This window comes from Pempheris klunzingeri, chromosome 14, assembly GCF_042242105.1.
Source record: "Pempheris klunzingeri isolate RE-2024b chromosome 14, fPemKlu1.hap1, whole genome shotgun sequence".
NCBI lineage: Eukaryota > Metazoa > Chordata > Actinopteri > Acropomatiformes > Pempheridae > Pempheris > Pempheris klunzingeri.
In genome coordinates, this window is record NC_092025.1 from 20694020 (window position 1) to 20714391 (window position 20372).

Below are 20372 nucleotides of genomic sequence, written 5' to 3' on the forward strand. Positions count from 1 at the left end.
TGACATAAAACAGGCCATAGCACATGTTTGTACCTATTATAAACTGGATTAAACTATAATATAATATAATATTATATATTGTGAAATATATTATTATAATAGGTTGATAGTTATCAGTTACCAGTGTTCTATGTTGTTTGTGACAGTTTTAATCCTTTGATTTCTCTCTTTTTTTACACATACACTGATATATTTCCATATAAATGTTATGTTTTATAGTCCGCAACCCACTTTTCTTACAGGTGTTTCTGTTTTAACAAACTTTCAAGCTCACAGCGCCCTCTGGAGGCCAACATGCTGCTGGGTGGACCTCAGGTCAGTTTCACTGGCTGCATCTCAGGTCTGATTTTTAATGTCCTGTCCTCTGTACACCTCACAAACCTCAGACTGTTAACCCTTGACATATTCTCTGGTGCATGTTCTGCACAATTGCACAGCTTGCAGTAAAAACAGAGATTTTGTACTTGTGTTTTATTTTATTCTATGATATTTGTTATTGATCTTGTAGATACATTCATGTTTTCTGACTTTCAGTACTTTGTCAATATTAACTCTACTTCCTTATTTTTCTCCACGTAAACGTTATTTATTTATCAATAAACCTATTTCTGTTTCTGACTATGTTTGTTTGGAGGGTGTCGTCACTCAGATCTAACACGACAGGTTCAAAGAGGAGTCGTCTGTTTAATGCTACAAGGATTCAGTTTACAGCTCATTTATTTTACTGCAGCTGCTTCAGGACATATTAACCAATTTCTTTTTTAAAAAATCAGTAATTGTAGAAAGTTAACACTGTACTGCAGTGCTTGTACTTTCCTTCAACATACCATTATGCTACGTATTTTTATCCCACTACATTTGTTTCACATAATTATTTTGTGTATTTGGATTTTACACAAAAAATAATATTAAAATACACTTACACACAAACCATCACTTACTTTTACTGTTAATACAAATGGATTTTGCTGAAGTACTCATGTGCTTTTATGTGAGAATAATTTATGTTTCATTCAAGAATGGACATTAATAAACATCATGTAAGCATCATGTAAATGTGCCAGATGCTTGTAACATAGTATTTTCACACTGTGGTGCTGCCAATTTGATTTCATCTGATTTGATCTGATCTGAAAACTTTGTGTCACAGGAGAGAATTAAAGGGTTCTGTGTTGCTTTGAAGATGAAAATCTACGACTGTTATTGTGGAGTTTTAATGGTCTGAGTCAGAAACCACAGACGTTTGTAGAGCCAATTAAACAAGAGAAGAAACACATGAGACTGAGACTTGTCTCTAGATGGAGCACTTGTCACGCAAGGAGAGGCTTCCTCTGATGGTGGGAACACAAACCATCTGATCATCCACACTTCATTTTCATTTCACCTCGCAGGCACAAGCACATATCTGGCTCACGGGTTTCACATAGAAATATTCATGTGTATAATTTCAGCTGTTGGGCCTTAATGGGCCCACACTCACTGGGTGGGGTGCTTATGATGCCTTCATCGTCTATCGGAAATATTAGAAATTGGTCCTTCTATGTGTATGAGCACACAAAGAAAGTTTTTTTTATTTGATATTGTTGTAGTCACAGAGGGCAGATATACCTCTTGAGTCTGAGACCCCTAAGTGAAGCACCAGTTAGAGCAGTTACATGAGTAAATAAGTAAACGTGCAAAATTAGAGATTTTTTAAAAAAGAAATACAAAGACTCTTTTTTTCAGAGTTTGGTTGGTGGTTAGTCCAAACTTTCATAGCCTTCAGCTGGGTGAACTCCAGGGAGCTCAGGATTTTTGTAAAATGTTGATTACAGCCCTGGTCACAAGTCCATGCTGCAACATTTGACCCATAGAGAGCAGTGCAGCTCTTATTCAGTGCAGACTTACCTTTAAAACGAGTCAGACAAGTAACTTCAAAGTGGATTTTCAATGTAAATATAACAGATTTAGAGTTAATCCGAGCACATAATAAATCGCTTAAAGGTCCCATATTATACTTTTTCTCAAGATGATGCTAAAGATCCCACTAGAACAGGCTTACATGGTTTCATGTTCAAACAACACGTGTTTTCCTCATACCAGACATGGCTTCTGCAGTTGTTTTCAGACTCTTTCTACGAGTTCTGTTTCGGAGGAACAGAACAATCTGGGAGCTTTGTTCTCGCCTTCAGTATTTTCGTGTTGCCTGGAGCTGCTGTTAGTGAGAAAAGCCAATGGGGGAGTGAGGAGGTCTTCAGTGGGCCTGCTGAGGAGGCCACATGTTCAACACACAGTTCAGATTTTGCTCCCCTTGTGATGTCACAAGGGGAGCAAAATCTGAACTGTGTGTTTTTACACTCATTTACTGAAACATGGAGCAGCAGAAAAATAGAAAGGACAGTTTTTGTCTCATAGGCAGTCGTTAGGCACACTGGTGACACGTGTTTATGTCGAAGAGAAATGGTTTCAATGTTGAAAAAAGTGCATTTTGCATCAGCTGAGCCTGAACGTGGTCTTCGATCGTCTAACCAGCCTCCTCTTGATGTTCCACATCCAATTTTGTCAGATGTTTACAGTCTCGACCCCCAAACTCTGAATGCACCTCCTGTGGAAAAAGAAATCAACTGTGCACAGCATTTTTTATAATGTCCCAATGTGTCTGTATTTCCACATGTGTTTCTGTGTGTAGTGAAGCACATGAACAAAGTATATGTGCACATGTCTACATGTGTGTAGTTATTCATGTATATAGTGATATGCTCCACTTTAATGATTATCTTATTGTTTGTGCTTAAAGTATCTTGCTTTTTTTTGCCTTGCAAAGTCACTTGTATTGAAAAGTCCTGTATCAAACAAACGCATCACCAATATCATAATGATTAATAACTGTATTATTATCTGGTCAAAGTGTCGCTGGAAGCCGCATTTTCAGGAGGAGGAGGAGAGGTGGAGTTAACGAGCAGCACCTGAACGCAGCATTTCCCCCCCCCTCTCTTGAGCGTCTCGAAACAAAAACAAGCAGCCGGAGCTCGATCACATGTAGTCAGTCCGCAGGACGAGCCTCAGCACTGCAGGTGTCAGGGAACCAGTGACCCCCGTCCCTCCCTGCCCCCCCCTCCAGCTCCTCCGGCTCCACTCGCCGATCCGTGCGCTCCACATATGGTTCTCCTCCGGCACATCTCCATCGCCCTGACCGCCGCCGTGGCTGCCCTGGGCTCCGCTCTCTTCATCGCCCTGAACTTCTTCTACAAGAGGCGGATATGGTCACCACAAGCGGAGTACTGCACGATCATAGAGGTAAGACGGACTGTTTGTGGCGCTTTTACACCCGCTGCCTGCCTCCCTCTTCATCATTTATTTCTCACTCAACTATTTAACTTGGATGTAGAGGTGATGAAGAGGAGGGAGACTGAGCACATTTGACTGACTGAGAAATCACTGCAGAATAGTGCGTGGATCTACTGTAGATACTGTTTATACTGTATGTACATGAAAGATGGTGATGAAGATGGTGAATGAAGGGCAGTGGTAGTGCTGATGATGATGATAATGATGATGATAATGATGATGATAATGATGATGATGGTGGTGTTAATATTCAAACACATAAGATGTGAATAGTGAAAATGATGAAGGAGCAGAGGATGGTGGTGCTTCTGATGAATAACAGACATGAAGATGATGTGATGTGATGATGATGAAGATGATGGCTGTGATTATGAGGAGGAGATGATGAAGATGCTAATTGTGATTATGAGGAGGTGATGATGATGGTAACATTGGTCAAAAAGGTGAGAATGCTGAGACTAATGATGAAGAAGAAGAGGAAGATGATCATAATGAATAATGAATGAGTGCAGTGGTGGTGATGATGACGATGATGATGAAGATGATGATAGTGGTCTTAATATTTAAAAACAAGATGTGAGAATGATAATGAAGAAGAGGAAGAGGAGGAGGAGGATGCTGTTGAGCAAATGTGTAAATGGTGACATGATGAAGATGATGGCTTTGGTTATGTGATGGTGATGATGAAGATTATCATTTTGGTGATGATGAAGTTGGTGACTTTGACTATGTGGTGGTGATGATGAAGATGATGACTTTGACTATGTGGTGGTGATGATGAAGATGATGGCTTTGGTTATGTGTTGGTGATGATGATGAAGATTGTTGCTTTGATGAAGATGATGGCTTTGATTATGCGGTGATGATGATGATAATGAAAATCGTTTTGACGATGATGATGAAGAGGAAAATATAGAGTGAATGATGAAGATGACGATGACAAATGTGACGTAAAGACGAAGACGAGGAAGAAAAACATGACATAAAAAAAATGGCCTTGATGATGATGATGATGGTACTGATGACACTGTTGATGAAGATGAGGGTTTTGATGATGATGATGATAACAGTAAATAAGAGTATGATGAAGATGACACTGACGAAGGGGACGGTAACGATGAAGATAACGATAAAACGATCATGTGGCTGATTAAGGATGGGGATGAGGAGACTGATGATGCTGGAGAGGAAGAGGATGAAGAGGATGAAGATGTGAAGATCATGATGGACAGTCAAGTTTCACTGTATGGGCGTCGCCATCTTGGTTTATTGGAACCAGAAGTGGCTCCACGAAGACTTCCTCTGATTGGCTAGTCCCACGGTAGCCCCGCCCTAAAGTACGCCCTCATGGTCTGTTTTCCTCTACATGGGAGCAGCATTTACAAGATGGACGTCCTGCTGTGTTGAAGAAGACTGAGACCATAAACTCATTAGGAAAATATTTACTGACCTAATAAATCAGGTGAGAAGTCGACTCATTTTCTCATAGACTTCCATCCAATCTGACTTCTTTTAATGAAGAATGAAGAAGTTAATAAAACATTTTAAAACGAACATAACTTTCTTTTAATCTGTAACTATTTATCCACATGCCTTTATTGTCTGTTAATGCATCTTCTCTTCAGCTTGTGCTTTTATTATTATTATTATTATATTATTATTATTATTTTTACCTGCAATTTTAATGTTTCTGTGTCTTGTTTTTATTGTGTTTTATGTTCCTGTAAAGCACTTTGAATAACGTTGTGTCAGATTTGTTTTTTGATATTTCTAGTCTATGAAATAGTGAAATAGGACATTTAAGAGACAAACTTCCACGGCACACCAGGCCTGTCTGAGAACCACTGGACTTGACCACTGTATCGAGCTGCTAACTAGAAATATGACCCTCTCACACCTGTACTGAGGTCCTTACAGTGAAGTTTAGAGTTTACTTTAACATTTTGATATCTATACAACTGTTGGTCTTGTTATTTCTCTTATTTTCATTTTATTCTTACTTACTTTTCAATGGTTTTTATTCACGTCATTCATTTTTACTGATTGTTGCTGGTTGTATATTTTGATTATTTTTCCTACTTCTCACTGGTTTTAACTCGCGTGTATTATTAATGTGTCTATTTTAATTGTGTTTTCTCGTGTCTGATGGTTTTGTATGTAGCATCCACACAGTGTTTGTGGCTGCGGCCTCTGTGGTAGCTCGTGCATTGTGCAGCACGTTGTGCCTCCACCTGGAATGAAACGTGCTGTATGAATGAAGTTGGTCTCAGTTACCTGCAGACAGACAGACAGAAACAGACAGAACTGAACTGGAACACAGAGTCTTAATAAGTGATTCTTCAATGGAGCTGTGAAGCTGCTGCAGCCTGAATCTCTTAATAAAATCTATTTGCATGTCTCTAATCTTGTTTCCTCGATTCAATCAGCAGCAGCAGCCTGTAATAGGCTTAGCCTGCTTTATCTGGCTCAGCCTGTCTTTAGAGGATAATGTTGTCAGTGTCTGCCGGCGGCTCGCTGCAGACGTAAATGTTTTCATCCCGGGAGCCAAATTATATCACAATCCATTGTAATTACGCTGTCTCGGGCTTTTGGAAAGCAGGGGTGTTGACTAACAGCATGTTTTTTTGACCTCGGGGAGTTTCAGCAAGTGGGCCGCCGCCGCCACGCTGGCAGGATGTGCACTCATTGGCTGCGTCCGTTTAGATCTGTGGCGGCATTTCTGCAGATAAGTTCACACGTGTGGGTGAGCAGCAACGCCCTCCACTCTAACATCACAACATTTCCTGATCAGAGTACGTATGTTTGCGTCATTTTGTTTCACACAAATGTTGTGCTGGATCCAAACTAACCATTTAAAACACGAAAGTCACACAATAACACAAACAAACTAACCGGTTGAGGCAGCGATGGATCAGCAGCTGTCGGGTCCTGTGACGTAGAATTACTGTTTTTGTCAATGGAGTCTGGTGGCTTTGAAGAGAGCGATATAAAGGCTGTTTCTGGTTAGACAAAGACAGGCTGAGTTCACCATTATTACACACTTAAACTAAGGGTACTTGCAAAAGGCAGATTTCAGTAAAAAAAAAAAAAAAAACATTAAATCAAAGCAGCAGTCACTTTTCAGTCACATAGAATTGGTTGAAGCTCCAAAAACAAAGCTCCTACATTTCCCTACAACAGCATCTTTCTTCTGACCTTTGTTGCCCGGCGACAACAGTAGCGTGGTTATTTTCTCGGAGAGCAACCTCAAGAGCTCCAAACACATTGTGCACAGACTGTACAGACTAAACGAAGGAGACGCAACGTGCTGATCAGTGAGCTTTAGAGGTGTATGTGGGCGTGCGTTTGAACTGTGGACAGAGCCGGGCTGGCGGCTTCCCTCCGCCTTCAGCCTTTCTGCTTAGCTAAGCTCATCACATCCTCACTCCAGCTCAACACAAACACATCACATCCATCGTCTCAATTCACTCTCTGAAAGAAAGAAAATTGCCCCCCTTGATTGTAACTTAAACAGCCTCTCACTTGTGTGCAAGCACAATCACTCTTGCTGCTTAAAAACCTACTACCGAACACAAGTTCTTCATCTGGTTGGAAGGCATCCAGGGTGGTGTAGTAACTCAATAACTGAAGCAGAAATAGACAAGGTAGAGGAAGTGTTGGTATTAAAAAATCACATTTCATCAGAAAGCCTCCTGAAACTTTAAACATGGTGATATGTGACAATATTAGAAGATTAAAGTTTCATCGCTTCTCTCTTCTCTGTTAAATCCAGCTCTGCGTTTGCTGTTCAGTGCTGCAGGCGAGCTGGCTTTAGTGTTTCTGTGGCAGAAAACCAAAGAGCTTCCAAACGTCTGCTTTGCTCTGATGTTAAAGGGATAGTTTTGATTTTTTGAAGTGCGGTTGTATGAGGCGCTTATCCATAGTGTATCACCTACTATAGATGTCGGCCAGCACAGCCCTAGCTTGGAGAAGCGGGCAGGAGTCATACGTCATACATCCCCACTTCAAAAAATCCAAACCATCCTTTTAAGTCCCTGTCAAATCCAGCAGTGCAGGTCTGCAGATGAACTGGGCTTTTTCCCTTCCTGTGGAGGGCAAGAACAATAGAAATCAATACAATAGTTCTGTCTTTTTATGTGAAAAGTGTGAACAGGTAGAAGTGAGTGTGAAGAATTTGAGTTTGAAATATTTGAGCTGACAAAGAAAGCAGGAGATAAGTGGTCAGTCTGCTGGCTCTGTTTGAAAAAGTCAGTCCCATTTGTTAACCACAGAAATGTCAGCGATTTATCACGAGACTAAAAAGTAGACTTTTCTTTTTCAGGTCAGAAGCTTTACATAAATGTCTCATATATAATCCTGGGGATCCGATAAGATGACTGAAGCAAGCATGCAGGAATTGATCACTTTGCACAAAGTCCGTGCTGCTAATGCAGCAAAAAGGGCAAAAAGCGGTACAAACTCTGCAGCCTCAGCAGCTACAGAGCAGCTCTAAGGCTGTCAGGGTTTGAGGTTTGAGGTCTCCCAGCGGGCTGCATGAGCTCGAAATACAAGGAGGCAAGCTGCAGATCTGTCAAAGCAACCACGTTTATCCGATGCTACGTTCACCCAGCAGCAGCATCTAGTGAGTACAGTCAGAGACGTGTCAGATCAAATTTAATGGATCGCCAAAATGTCTTTCATCTGATGCAATTACAGGGTAGTTGTTGTATAGTTTCACAAGTCGAGGAATCTAATTAGAGCTGATTCTCAAGTGTGAACTTTTAGAAGTGATCAAAACTCCTCCTTAAGGCTCGACTATCCATCAACAAAGGGAAGTTAAGCGTGATATTTTTAATAAGAAAGGTGAAACCAATGCATATCAGCTCAGAAAGGGCTGATATGAATTGCTAATTTACCTCGATGCCGCACATCAGCACACAGCATGAATAAAGACTAACCTTGTGTGACTTTTGAAAGGGGATGACTGACGTGTTCAGGATCTCGCAGGGATTGTAGAGTCTCAGGTGCAAAGAGAGTGTGGAGGATTGAATGTGGCTGCTAACCTTTAGTGAGTGTCTCTCTACAGTCAGTGAAAGACAAGTGCTCTCTGTGTCTGTGGCTCTTTGATCGGACCCAAATATGCAGTAATAAAGAGCAGGGTTACCGTGATGCTGCTCTGTCAAATATGATATCATCAGTGGCTATGACGGCATACTGGGGTCATTGTAATCAAAAAATAAAATAAAATAAGATGAATTAAAATAAAATAAAATAATAAGGGGAGGGGGGTAATTCCTTTATTAATATAATAAGTTAAGAGATATATTTGTCAGAGATTAAAGTAATAGATTTACAAGAAAGAATTAAAATATTCTCTGAAATTAAAGCAGTAAATTTACGAGAAAAAGTCACTAATTTATAAAAAGAAAAAAACATGTATATTCTCTGAGTTTATTAAGTAGTAAATTTACAAGAAAAACTTCAAATCTTCTTCAAGATTAAAGTCGTCAATTTAGTGGTGTTTTGAGCTTTTTTTCTCTCAAAGGTAAGCCTTTATAATCTTAATGCTGTAATAATATAATCTTATTATTATTTTTCTCTTGTTATTATTCCCCATCTTTTCCTCCATAATTATTGTTTTCACCTACAATGGCCCTAACACACTGCTGTAGTCTGCAGACACTGATTCAGTTTCCTGAACATCCTGTCGTTTTGCACAAGGCGGGTGAAAGTCCCGACCGTCTAATGCATTCAGTTTGATGCACACTGATGATCCGGTCAGGAAGCCAGTCAGTCCTGAAGTTGATAGATAATTGGTGCCTGCCAATCTGTGAAAGGTACCAGCAATTCTTAAACAATCACGGCTGGAAATAAATCTTTGCAGCCAGGTGCCAAAATATGGCGTAGAGATTGAAACCTGAAGTGGGGCGGCCATTACAGCAGCAGGTTAATGCCGATGGTTTTTAATCCCATATTAAACTATCACACTTTGCTGTAAAACTCCACAGTTTTGGTCTAATGTGGCTTAGACTATTAGTTATATTTGTAAACCTAAGGCAAATCTACCATTCTTATATGTCCACACTCTGAGCAAACAGCCTCAGTGTTGAATAAATTATATGTCTTTAATTTTTACCTCTAGTCTACATTTTGGAACATTTCTTGACAGCAATCGTCTTTGTTCTCTGCCTGCAGGAGGAGGAGGAGCGTGGAAAGCGCCAGGTCCTCGTCCTCGGCCTGGATGGGGCCGGGAAGAGCAGCATGTTGCAGGGTCTAACCCCCGGGGAATCTGCGGCTAAGAGAGCCCGCTGCCGGCCCACCCGCGGCTTCAACTTCATGAGCCTCAACGCCCCCGCCTGTCAGCTTGACTTCTTGGAGAGTAAGACTCCTTTTATTCCTTGAAAACAGGCTGTGCAGAGTCTAGACGGCATTTATGTTTTATCAAATGGCATCAAGCGGAGTGTCAGAAAGAACATTCCCGTCTCTGTTCAGTCTGAGGGATAGATGCTAAACACCAGAAAGACAAGTGGAGCTGCAGAGAGTAATAATTCTATGTAGGTTGATCACTATGACAACGTTCACGTTCATTTCATACATTGTAATTAATAGAATATCAATTATTGCACATTTAGCTTAAGTATTTTATAAACCTGGGCCCAATTTTTAAATATTTTGGGTTGGAAATGACTGGGAGGTACAAAAAGTTTTGGAACTGGTCCTGGAGATCGCCTCTGCCAGGAGCCACTAAAGGGGCTACAATGGCTGGAACATAATCCTTTGGGGCTGCTGTGCCTGTCAAAGTGTGCCCCCTAAAAGTGCCCTTTTTGCCACTAAACAGACTCAGATTGTCACTCGAAGTGTCTGACAACATTACGGAAAGGATCGCTACAGAAAAACCTGTAAAATCCTTTTTCATTTACCAGAAACAGCTGTTATATAACTCACTTGAGAGACACCAGACTCCATTGAAAAAAACAGCAATTTTACCTCGCAGAACACTGGAGTTAATGGTCTACTGCTGCCAGAATTTGTTTGTATTTTTGTGTGTTACACAGATATTGTCTTGGATCTGAACTAAAACTTTAAAACACCTAAGTTACACAATAACACAAACAAACTAACTGATTCAGGCAGCAGAAGACAACTTCTCCTGTGTACTGCAAGGTTAAATTACTGTTTTTGTCAATAGAGTCTGGTGGCTGGGAAGAGAGTGAGGTAATAGCTGTTTCTGGTTAAACAAAAAGGATCTAACTGGTCTGTCTCTTTAGGGATCCTTTCTGTAATGTTCTTAGATACATCTGAGCCTCTCAGTGGCTAAAACAAGCACTTTTAGTGGATGTACTTTCAACGGGTGCACTTGTCCCAAAGGATTACATTGCAACCCGTTTTGCAGCTGCTTGCGGAGGCAATCGACTGAACCATTTCCAAAACTTTTTGTATCTACCAGTCATTTAGACACCAAAATATGTAAACATATGGCCCAGGTTTAAAAATACCAAAGTATTAGGTGTTAGTGAGGAACTTAAGTGTGTGTGAGTTTGATCTGAAATCTGGAATAAACATGAAGCAGAAAATTCAGGTCAGAACTTGATCCAGATTTTAGTTTTTTCAGTGTTTTCCTACCATCTGCTCCCTGAAAACTTACTTCGTCCTTAACTGCCAACACAGAGACAATCTCCGCCATTTTCTATATTGTCCCTATTTGTTCAGTACCAAGGTATCTGTGGCAAAGTGTGACTGCGGCCTTGCTGTCGAAGATATTATTTCATTTCACTCAAATGAACGAGGGGGAGATCAAATCAGGCGAGGCGGACGGATTCCAGATTGTATTCACAGACTAAATAAATCCTGCTAACTAGCATTTCACTGGAAGCCACTGCGCCAGACTAAAAATAACCCAAATGACTTTGGTCTTCATTCAGACCAGCCTGAGCGATCAGCTGCAGCCGGTCTCAGGATGGGTTTGTGTGGATGTGTCACGTTCAGCAGCTGATTTATTCATCATCTGAACACAGAGATCAGCGGGCACCACAAATCCTTTTCTCATCTCTGAAAGTAAGAGGAACACATGTCAGCGCCCACTCAGACTACTTCAATGGTCGGGTGCAGAAAGTGTTGGAGTCTTTGTTGCAGTGACACTGACGCAGAAGCTGGCTGACAGCTGGAGCAGTACAGTGCACAGGGACTGACGAGTTCTCTATATGAGGCCCACTGGGGAAATCAAGCTGAAAGCCTTTAAACTCAAAACGAAAAGATGCAGATCAGATCAGTCAGAGGAGAAGTTTTGAGCTTTGAACAGCTGAGATTTGCATTTGAGTTAAGGGGAAGTGAAAAACAGCATCGGTAAGAAGTTCCCAATATTTACACAAACTGTGTGTGTGTGTGTGTGTGTGTGTGTGTGTGTGTGTGTGTGTGTGTGTGTGTGTGTGTGTGTGGTTGGGACCTGTATTCTCAGCTTTCCTGTTTAATAGACATTTGAGTGTTAGCACAGGATGTACTAGTTTTCCCTCCTCGTGATTGTTCCTCAAATCACGAGGAGGGAAATGCACAGCCACCATTAAACAGACATGTTTAAAGGGATAGTTTGGATTTTTAAGGGGGATTGAAGGATGTACTTATCCACATCCATCGTCCATAGTATCCATAGTCAGTGTATTACCTGCAGTGGATGGTGGTTGGTATGCAAAAATACAAACTGTATGTGTGTTTGGGGCCCAGCATACCGGAGTTTGGTTTGGCATCACTGCCTTGATCAGTTGATTTGTTTGTGTTATTGTGCGACTGGTGGTCTTTTAAAGGGTTGATCCAAACTAATGTGCTAGTTTGTTGATTGAGGCAGTAGAGGACCAGCAACCTCTGTGTTCTGTGAGGTAAAATTACTGTTTTTATCAATGCAGTCTGGTGGCTTCCCGAAGAAAAGGGCTGTCTGACGGTCAGTTGATCAGTTTCAGTTTCACAGATGTCAAGTTTTCAGCAGCAGCACTACAAACTGGCCTTCCTCTTCAAACTGTTGCTGCCTAACAGGTTAAAAAAAGAATTTGTAAGAAAATACAAATCAATGAGGAAGCATACTTTGGCACAACACTGGAAATGGATGCATGTCTTGGAGTTCAGCATATTCAGCAAAGTTAAATTAGGTTGAACTTTGGCTGCAAATCCTGATGTAAAAACGACCCAGTGTGCTGAAAATGCAGAGGTAGTCTCCTCTACAACAGCAGCGTAGTTCAATCTTTACACACAACCACATCGTTCACACCCGCATGACTCAGTGTTTGCTGTGTGAGTTCACGTGGGTGTGTGTCTAATAAGGTGGCCTGCAGAGGAGCAGGACGAGCGTCCCGCTGAGCGCCCTCTGACTATGAAACACAAGCTGCTCACACTGCTGAGCGTCAGGTCCACCCCCTGCACCACATCAGGTAAACAGGTATTTATTGCTGTCACATCACATTAGCTAAAGGTACATCACTGCCCAGTTTCCTAGCAACATTCTCTATTAAGTCCAGCAGTAATGAATTCCTGCGGTGCAGAGCTCTGCTGAATTCGGAGGCGGTGACCACCTGAAATCATACCTGCTGGCGTGTGAGCAGTGATTCGTTTGGCTGCTGAGCACCGTCAGTCGTTATTGCTGCAGGACACTTCTTCTTCTGCACAGAGGGATTGTGGGAAGTTAAAGCCTTCAGTCACTATGAAACTTTCTTTACTTTTGAAGCTGGTCCTTCTAACATTTAAAGTACATCAACCTGTCTTACTCAGGCTCTGTGTTATAGACTCAGGAACCATACTGACCTCATTTGAAACAATATGCAATTACCCATATATTTAAACATACACTTCTTAAAGTGCTCGTCAGGAAACTCTGGATATTAAAGAAGAAAGAGTCAGAAAATTTTATGACTGTATCACCACCTTACATGCACTTCTATATAACCAAGGTCAAATCTGTGTACGTGGCTTCAGTTACATCTAGACGGCATCAGACTCCCTCCTTTTTTTGGACAGATGGTGGCTTTGTATTTCCCCATAAGACACTGTAACATCCCAAGTAAACATCCGGAGTCTCTCCCAATATAAAGAAATTCTAACATTTCTGACAAATGTGCCCTGTGACTGTGTGAGATATAAACTGTGATGGTGTGATGGTGACGTGTTTTTTTTTTTCTGTGTTAGGCCAAACCTCATAATGTCATTTTCTCACACCACAATCAGTCATCTCTCAGTCTGCAATCTGTCCACAGAGCAGGACAGATTGTAATCTGAGTAAACAACTTGCATGGTCCTCTAACAAATCCAGGATTCATGCACGAAGGCCAAAATGAGATATGTCCTCTATTATTAGGAGGTGAGTCGAGCTCACATTAATACTAATACCGTTCTTTAACACTAACACAAGAATATTGAATCAGTGAACAGAAAAGGACAACAGACAATAACCAAGAGACGAGAAGAAGGGAAAATGTTTTAAGAAAGCAATAAAAACAGAAATATATATATATATATATAAAAAACAGAAATCCTAAATCCTAAAAAGAGCTGCACCGTTATAGTTAGATATATTTCTCAGAGCCTCTCTGACATATCATGTCTGGAGGCAATAAGACAGAAAAAATGAATGAGACCCATTTCCCCAGCAGGGAGCTGTGGATATAAATAATAGCTAAGTGCCGTCTCTGACTATTTCATCCCTCAGTGAAAACAAGATCAGTGATTTCATTCAGTCCGGTGTACATTTTGAATTATCCGTAGCCAATTTGTTTAACGGAAAAATGCCTTCGTCTGTTACTGCAACACAAAGGATAGTGACAGTAAACATCTGCCGCGCTGAAATGCCCTGCAGAAACGCAATCTGTCAGTCAGAGCTCTGACAGTTTCTTTTTATGGACCAATAAAAGAACGTTACATCAGATCCTGTCCCACATCCTATATCTGTGATATAAAGTTCAAAAAAAATTCTTCAACGACCATTTGTTTGATGAAGTTTGATACCAAATCGCACGATGACATCTGAGCATATTCTGTTTGCTGAAAGCATGCTGGGATACGTTCAAAAGTTTCAGAAAAAGCTAATCAGTAAACCTTGCGTTCAGAATATTTTATCACCAGATGCATTTCCATCCATCTGTTTTTGTGTGCATTTTCGATTTGCATATAAAAGAGTGGATTGAAATGTTTTTATTCTTGCTGACGTGGAATAGTTGGTTTTTCTTTGGATTTGCTCAGATTTTTGATGTTTCAATGTCTGTAGTCATCAGTCTCTTCTCTGTTGTAGTCCATGGTGTCAATGCCACAAAACATGGAGCAGCGGTTCCTGTTGGTGCAGATGAACCTTGACTGGCAGAGCCCAAAGAAAATTGTTTTTTAAAGCCTGAAACCTAAAAGTCATAAACGGGAAGGCGTTGGACTTCAAAGCACACAGAAATATATTTTAAGCTACATGAATGTGTGTGTTTTCTCTGCTACAGTCGGAGGAGGGGAGGACCTGCGGCGCTACTGGTCGGACTACCTGAGAAGGACTCATGTCCTGGTGTATGTGGTGGACTCCTCTGACAGGAGCCGCTTCCCATTGGCTAAGGCTGAACTGCACCGCCTGCTGAGGGTGGAGCCCCAGCTGCCCGTAGTCGTCCTGGGAAACAAGCAGGTAGACCCCATGTCCTGGCTGTCTCTTCTTAAAGGACAATACCAGTGTTTTTTGCATGTTATAGCCAATTTAATACAAATCCCACCCAAAATGCAGCCTGTAATTAACCTTTTTTTCAGCCTTACTGTACGTATGAATATTTCCTCCCATTGTAAGCAGCCATTGGCTTCCATTCATTTCCTGCTCAAAAGCCAACTGACTGAACACACAATGTAACTGACAATACAGACTTGATATTCACAGTGATGGATTACATAAATGATCAAATGATGAACAAATGATCAAGGCGGCAGTAGACAAACAACCCCTCTATCCCACAATGTTAAATTACTGTTTTTGTCAATGGAGTCTGGTGTCTTTGAGGAGAGCGATATAACGGGGCCCCATTTCTGCTTAAACAAATAGGATCTTACAGGTTTATGTCTGTAGGGATCATTTCTATGATGTAGTCAGAGACTTAGAATAACAATGTGAGCCTGTCAGTCGCTCAAACAAGAGTTAGTGGACATACATCGATTAGATGCAGTTGCCCAGAAGGATTATATTGCAGTCATCGCAACCCAGTTCGTGGCTGCCGGCTGAGACGATCTCCTGGACCAGTTCCAAAACTTTTTGTAACTATTAGTCGTTTAGGCATAATATGTAAGAATAGGGTCCAGATTTTAAAAAAAAGGGAGTTATACTTTGAATTAAATAGGCACTTAAAAGCCGTCACACTCTAATGAACCGTCATCCTGGTAAAAACCCTCCAGTCAAAGTTATGCTGAAGTCAAAGTACTGCAAAATAATATCATATTAATAAAAGTGCACAAAAACAAGAAGATTTTTTGGAGGAATTACACTCTTCATTTATCCAGCAGGGATGATCCATCAGACTCCTGAAATAAACATTTCTACATTAGGTCCTCAGCTCATATTTCTCCACCCTGCACAGCACTTGTGGAATTATACATGACCCTTCGAGGGAAGCAGGAACATTTGTCACATCTACTGTCAGAAGGCTGCAGCTTTTATCCGCCCAGCACTGTGTGCAATATTAGCAAGAGAGAAATCGGAGATAAATCACAGTGCACTCATCAAGTCATTTCAGCTGAGCTAAATGCCAAAATGTTCTATATAGGGCAGGCGCAGTATATCACAACAAAATCCTCTTAACATCCTCTTTTCACCCTCTTTTGGCTTCAGATCCAGCAGAGTATCTGCTATACAAATGCTGTTATGAAATCAGCTACAGAAATCCAGATTTTCTTTCAGGTTACATTGAAAAGCTTTGATGTTTGACATCCAAAAGTACAACACGAGTACAGTATTTCACAATAAACACGGCTTTGGTCTAAAAGGCTAAATTTGGTTGAATAATGAATATTTCCAAGACATCGAATCTTTCATTGTAATTAAAGGTACTTTTCAGAAAATCATCCTGTTGCTGACACTCTGTAGGCCTGAGTGAGCATCCTGAACATCAGCCAACAGTGACGTGACATACACACGACTGAATGTGATTGGTTTTATTTTATTCAGACCATCGGTGTCATGATACTAACTAGCTTGTCGTTTGCAAATTACTCTTTCAGCCAACATAACAAAGCAACCTGCACCAGATCTATTGCCAAGTTACACCTAATTTGGCAAGCTAGCTGTGAAAACAGTGTAAAAAGTAAATTATATTAGCTTATAAATAGAAGCTGCACATTTTGCCAAAGAGAATATACTGCTCATACAGCTGAACAGCAGAGAGGAGAGGTGTGTTTTTCGCTGGTTTAAGCATATAATGATAAATCACTGCACTCATGTTTGCCGCGTGTAGGTGGGTGCTGAATTCCCAGAAGCAAAACAAAAAATCTCAAGGACAGCACTTTAATGTGGCCATCTGCGCCAAACATCTGCAGCTGAATAGATCTTTTAATTAGGATGCTTCTTTCTCATGATTGCGGTTTCCCAAAGCATAATCATGCACCACAAGCACTTTTATTCACTCACGTAGCTTTAAAAGCAGCCCCTACTGCCATATTGTATGATCTTATGGTAACTGATAAAAATAAAAGGGAAAATTGGAATGAATGGAAGTCAACGGTCACCTATATGGTAGAAAACACATTATCCAGCTAAAAAAACACTATGGTTTGCTTTGGGAAATGGGTGTGGTGGGTTGTCTTTAGTACAGTCAACGTGCTGCCACATTTTTTACTATTTCTGAAAGATAATTTTCTGAAAGTTTTTTAAACAAGACTCCTATTTGAACCGTTGTCGTGCTGTGCACATGACGCAGGTGAAGTAAAAGTGTCTTCAGCGGGAGGCACTCTTTTTGACAGTGATACTGGCTCTCACCCACCACTACTTTGTTCTCTGCCTCAGCGCTCGCTGTGTTTAAACAGTACAAAGGATTGTTTTCAGCCGAACCTGCGATTTGGAAAAGATGTGGCGGTGCGAAGGAACGAGGCGGACTTCTATTGACTCTAGTCTGGGTTGAATAGTTAGTGTAGGAGGATGCCGTTTAATTCAGTCTTCACATTCACAAGTCTTGATCATGAACTGAGACAACCAGCATTTGAAAATATAACATATAGTTATTTGTAATGACATATTGTGTAGTATTATGTAAATTACAGGTCATTTTAGTCTTTCTTGGTAAGTAAAGCCATCTTCTTGAGTTGGAATACATTTGTTGGTCATGTTAGATATCAAATAACATTTTCTGTCAACAGTGTTCTGCAGTTAACAGATTGTTTCTTTGGGATAGAATAATACAAGTAAAATCAAGGTTCAAGCTGTTGATAAGCTGTATGCAGACACACTAAAGTGGAGTAAAATATATATATATATATATACTCACCATATTTGTGTCTGACAACATTATGGAAAGGATCCATTATAGGATATTAGCCTTTATATCTCTCTCTTCACAGCCACCAGATTCTTATTTTATTTTATGAGAACCTGGTACCAGGTGTATCTATGTAGGGATCCTTTACATAATGATGTCAGACACAATCTGAGTGGCAAAAACACAGACTTTTAGTGGATGTATTTTGAAGCAGTTGCCCCAAAGGATTACATTGCAGCTATTGTAGCCGTGTCAAATACCAGAGTTATCATTAAGAACCTCATCATAGCAGAGATGGGTAATGTTTATTGACTGATAACCCTTCATATAAAACAATTCAAAGCAAATGTATTTATATAGAACATTCATTACAGTGAAACTCGATGTGCTTGACATTAAAGTGAATACCACGACAATTCACATGAGATTTGAATAATAAAATACAAGAATACTCAACAGTGTACGTCTAACATGATATGATGTATATTTGTTACTGTCTTTGAAACAAGGAGACAGTCCTTTCTTGTCAAACTGAGTCTAACTGGATTCACACTCTTCACAGGATAAGCCCAATGCTGTGAGCGTGTCGGAGCTGCATGAAGCCTTGTCTCTGGGCTCCGTGACCGAGGACAGGAAGCTGTTCCTCTTGGCTGCCCAGCTGGGCTCTGACGGGGCCCTGAGGAACTCCTGCCGGGGCCTGGACACCTTCCAGGACCTCCTGCTTCAGCTCGTCTGATCTCAACCCCGCCCCCCCATCCCATCAGAAGCAGAAGAATAGGAGACGGAGGAACGAAAACAAAGGGATGGATTAAAGTAATCTTCCTCCTCCTCTTCCTCCTCCTTGTTTAAGCTCTGGCTTACGTGAGGCAGAGGAGGAGGAGATGATGAAAGCTGCAGGAGCTGAGGCAGAGAAAGCGACTGGAGAAGATGCCAAGTTGGAAACGGGAAGCCTCGCAGCGCCTCCTCGTCTTCCTCCTCGTCTTCCTCCTCGCCTCTTTCAAACCACGTCAGATGGTTTTATAAAAAGCGTCATTCGAAGGCTCCGACAGCTCATCTCATGTTACAGTTTTCCTCCTTCACATCTTACTCACCGGAGAAGAGGGCGTGCACAGCGAGGAGGAGGAGGACAGAAGGTGGGACAGAAGGATGAAGGTTTGTTCGTGGAGGCTGTGACTCAGAACAGCAAAGTTCACCTGCTGCCAATGATTCAGACTTTGGACCAGTGTTAATGTCAGCCTGTGACAGGTTTAGTTAAGTATGTCGTTTACACTATATATAAACTGAAACATGTCAAGTTTGTAGTTGCTTTTACAGATTTCGTCCAGTTTGCTGTTTTCTGAAAATGTGCGATCGCAGAAGCAGAACAGATAATATTCAGGGTTGCCAGGTTGGAGCCCCACAGGGACAAAAACTGCACCAGCTCGGTGAACTCATCGGCTGGAAGATACTCGCTGAGTCCTACACTGAGGCTTTTCTGAGATCTTGGAGAATTTTGGGAGGGGATTTAAAGGGACCCCATGAGATTTTAAAAAGCATTGTGTTATTTTCCTTCTCACGACTCGTGAGAGAAAGTTTTCCACAGTTTTCCATGACCCTCTAGAAAACAGCTTCAGAACATTTTAAAGGGATAGTTCAAATGTTTTTGAAATGGGGTTATATGAGGCCCTTATCAGCAGGAGGTGATCCTGATGGATGGAAGTTGAGCAAAGTACTGCTGTGGAGGGGGGCGTCAGGAAAAAATGCTTTTTAAGCCCCTAAAAAACCTAAAATCTCAACATTTACATGCAGTCTATATCTAGAATAGTTTCACTGCTTCACCTTGCAGCAGAAAGCCCTTTGCAATAGATAACTGAAGCCGTTCTCTCTTTCCCGCTGCTCTTAAAAGCCACCAGACTCCATTGACGAAAAGTAAGCGATCCAGGCAGTGGTAGAATAGCAACTCCCGTGTTCTAGGAGGTAAAATGACTGTTTTTGTCATTGGAGTCTGGTGGCTTTCGAGAGCGAACTGCCTCAGATCCCTGTTGAAAGAGCCGTCTGAGTATAGTATACACTTAAACTGATTTTGATTGTTTTTGTTTAGGTGGCTAAAATATGTTGGTTTGTTTTTCGCTGCCCCGGTCCTCAGCAGTACATTGCCGAATACACTGATAATAATTCAGTTACTTTATATAAGAACCTCACGCAAAAATATGAACTAGCCCTTAAAGGTTCTTCACTTGAAATCCTTTTTGGTCGAATGTTTAGTCCCAGCAACACTACACAGATTACATACTTATTCATTAATTTCCACAGAAATAACCCACAATCAGCAGCTTAAGCACAGTTTTGCTTTATTTTACTTTATTAACTGACCGTTTTCTTCCCCAGCTAAAGCAAATGAACTGTTTAAGTTCTCTGTCTTTTTCCCCTCTGGTATTATGTTTTGCAGACCAATGGAACAGCAAGACAGCGACAGAATAATTATGTTTCAACATGAATCAAACCCAACAGGAGGAAGATTTACACAACAATGCAGCCAAACGTTATTTTAGTTGTTCTTGTCGTCAAGAAAACTAATGAAAAGATAAAAAATAAGAATTTGTTATATCACAAATCAAATTTTTTCCT

The 20372-nt window shown here is 40.9% G+C and overlaps 1 protein-coding gene across 1 annotated transcript; it reads left to right on the top strand.

Annotated features, from left to right (window-relative positions):
* Nucleotides 1-3129: 3129 nt before the first annotated feature.
* arl10 (ADP-ribosylation factor-like 10) lies at nt 3130-18552 on the top strand. The gene is made up of 4 exons (XM_070843892.1): nt 3130-3276; nt 9502-9685; nt 14766-14941; nt 18328-18552. Exons 1-4 carry the CDS (start codon nt 3139-3141, stop codon nt 18499-18501), a joined length of 672 nt encoding a protein of 223 aa, XP_070699993.1. The 5' UTR covers nt 3130-3138; the 3' UTR covers nt 18502-18552.
* The last annotated feature ends 1820 nt before the right edge of the window (nt 18553-20372 follow it).

Coding starts and splice junctions, on each gene's coding strand:
- arl10 (XM_070843892.1), top strand. CDS start 3,139: ATGGTTCTCCTCCGGCACATCTCCATCGCCCTGACCGCCGCCGTGGCT. Junction 3,277..9,501: donor AGTACTGCACGATCATAGAG/GTAAGACGGACT, acceptor CTCTGCCTGCAG/GAGGAGGAGGAGCGTGGAAA. Junction 14,942..18,327: donor TCGTCCTGGGAAACAAGCAG/GTAGACCCCATG, acceptor CACTCTTCACAG/GATAAGCCCAATGCTGTGAG.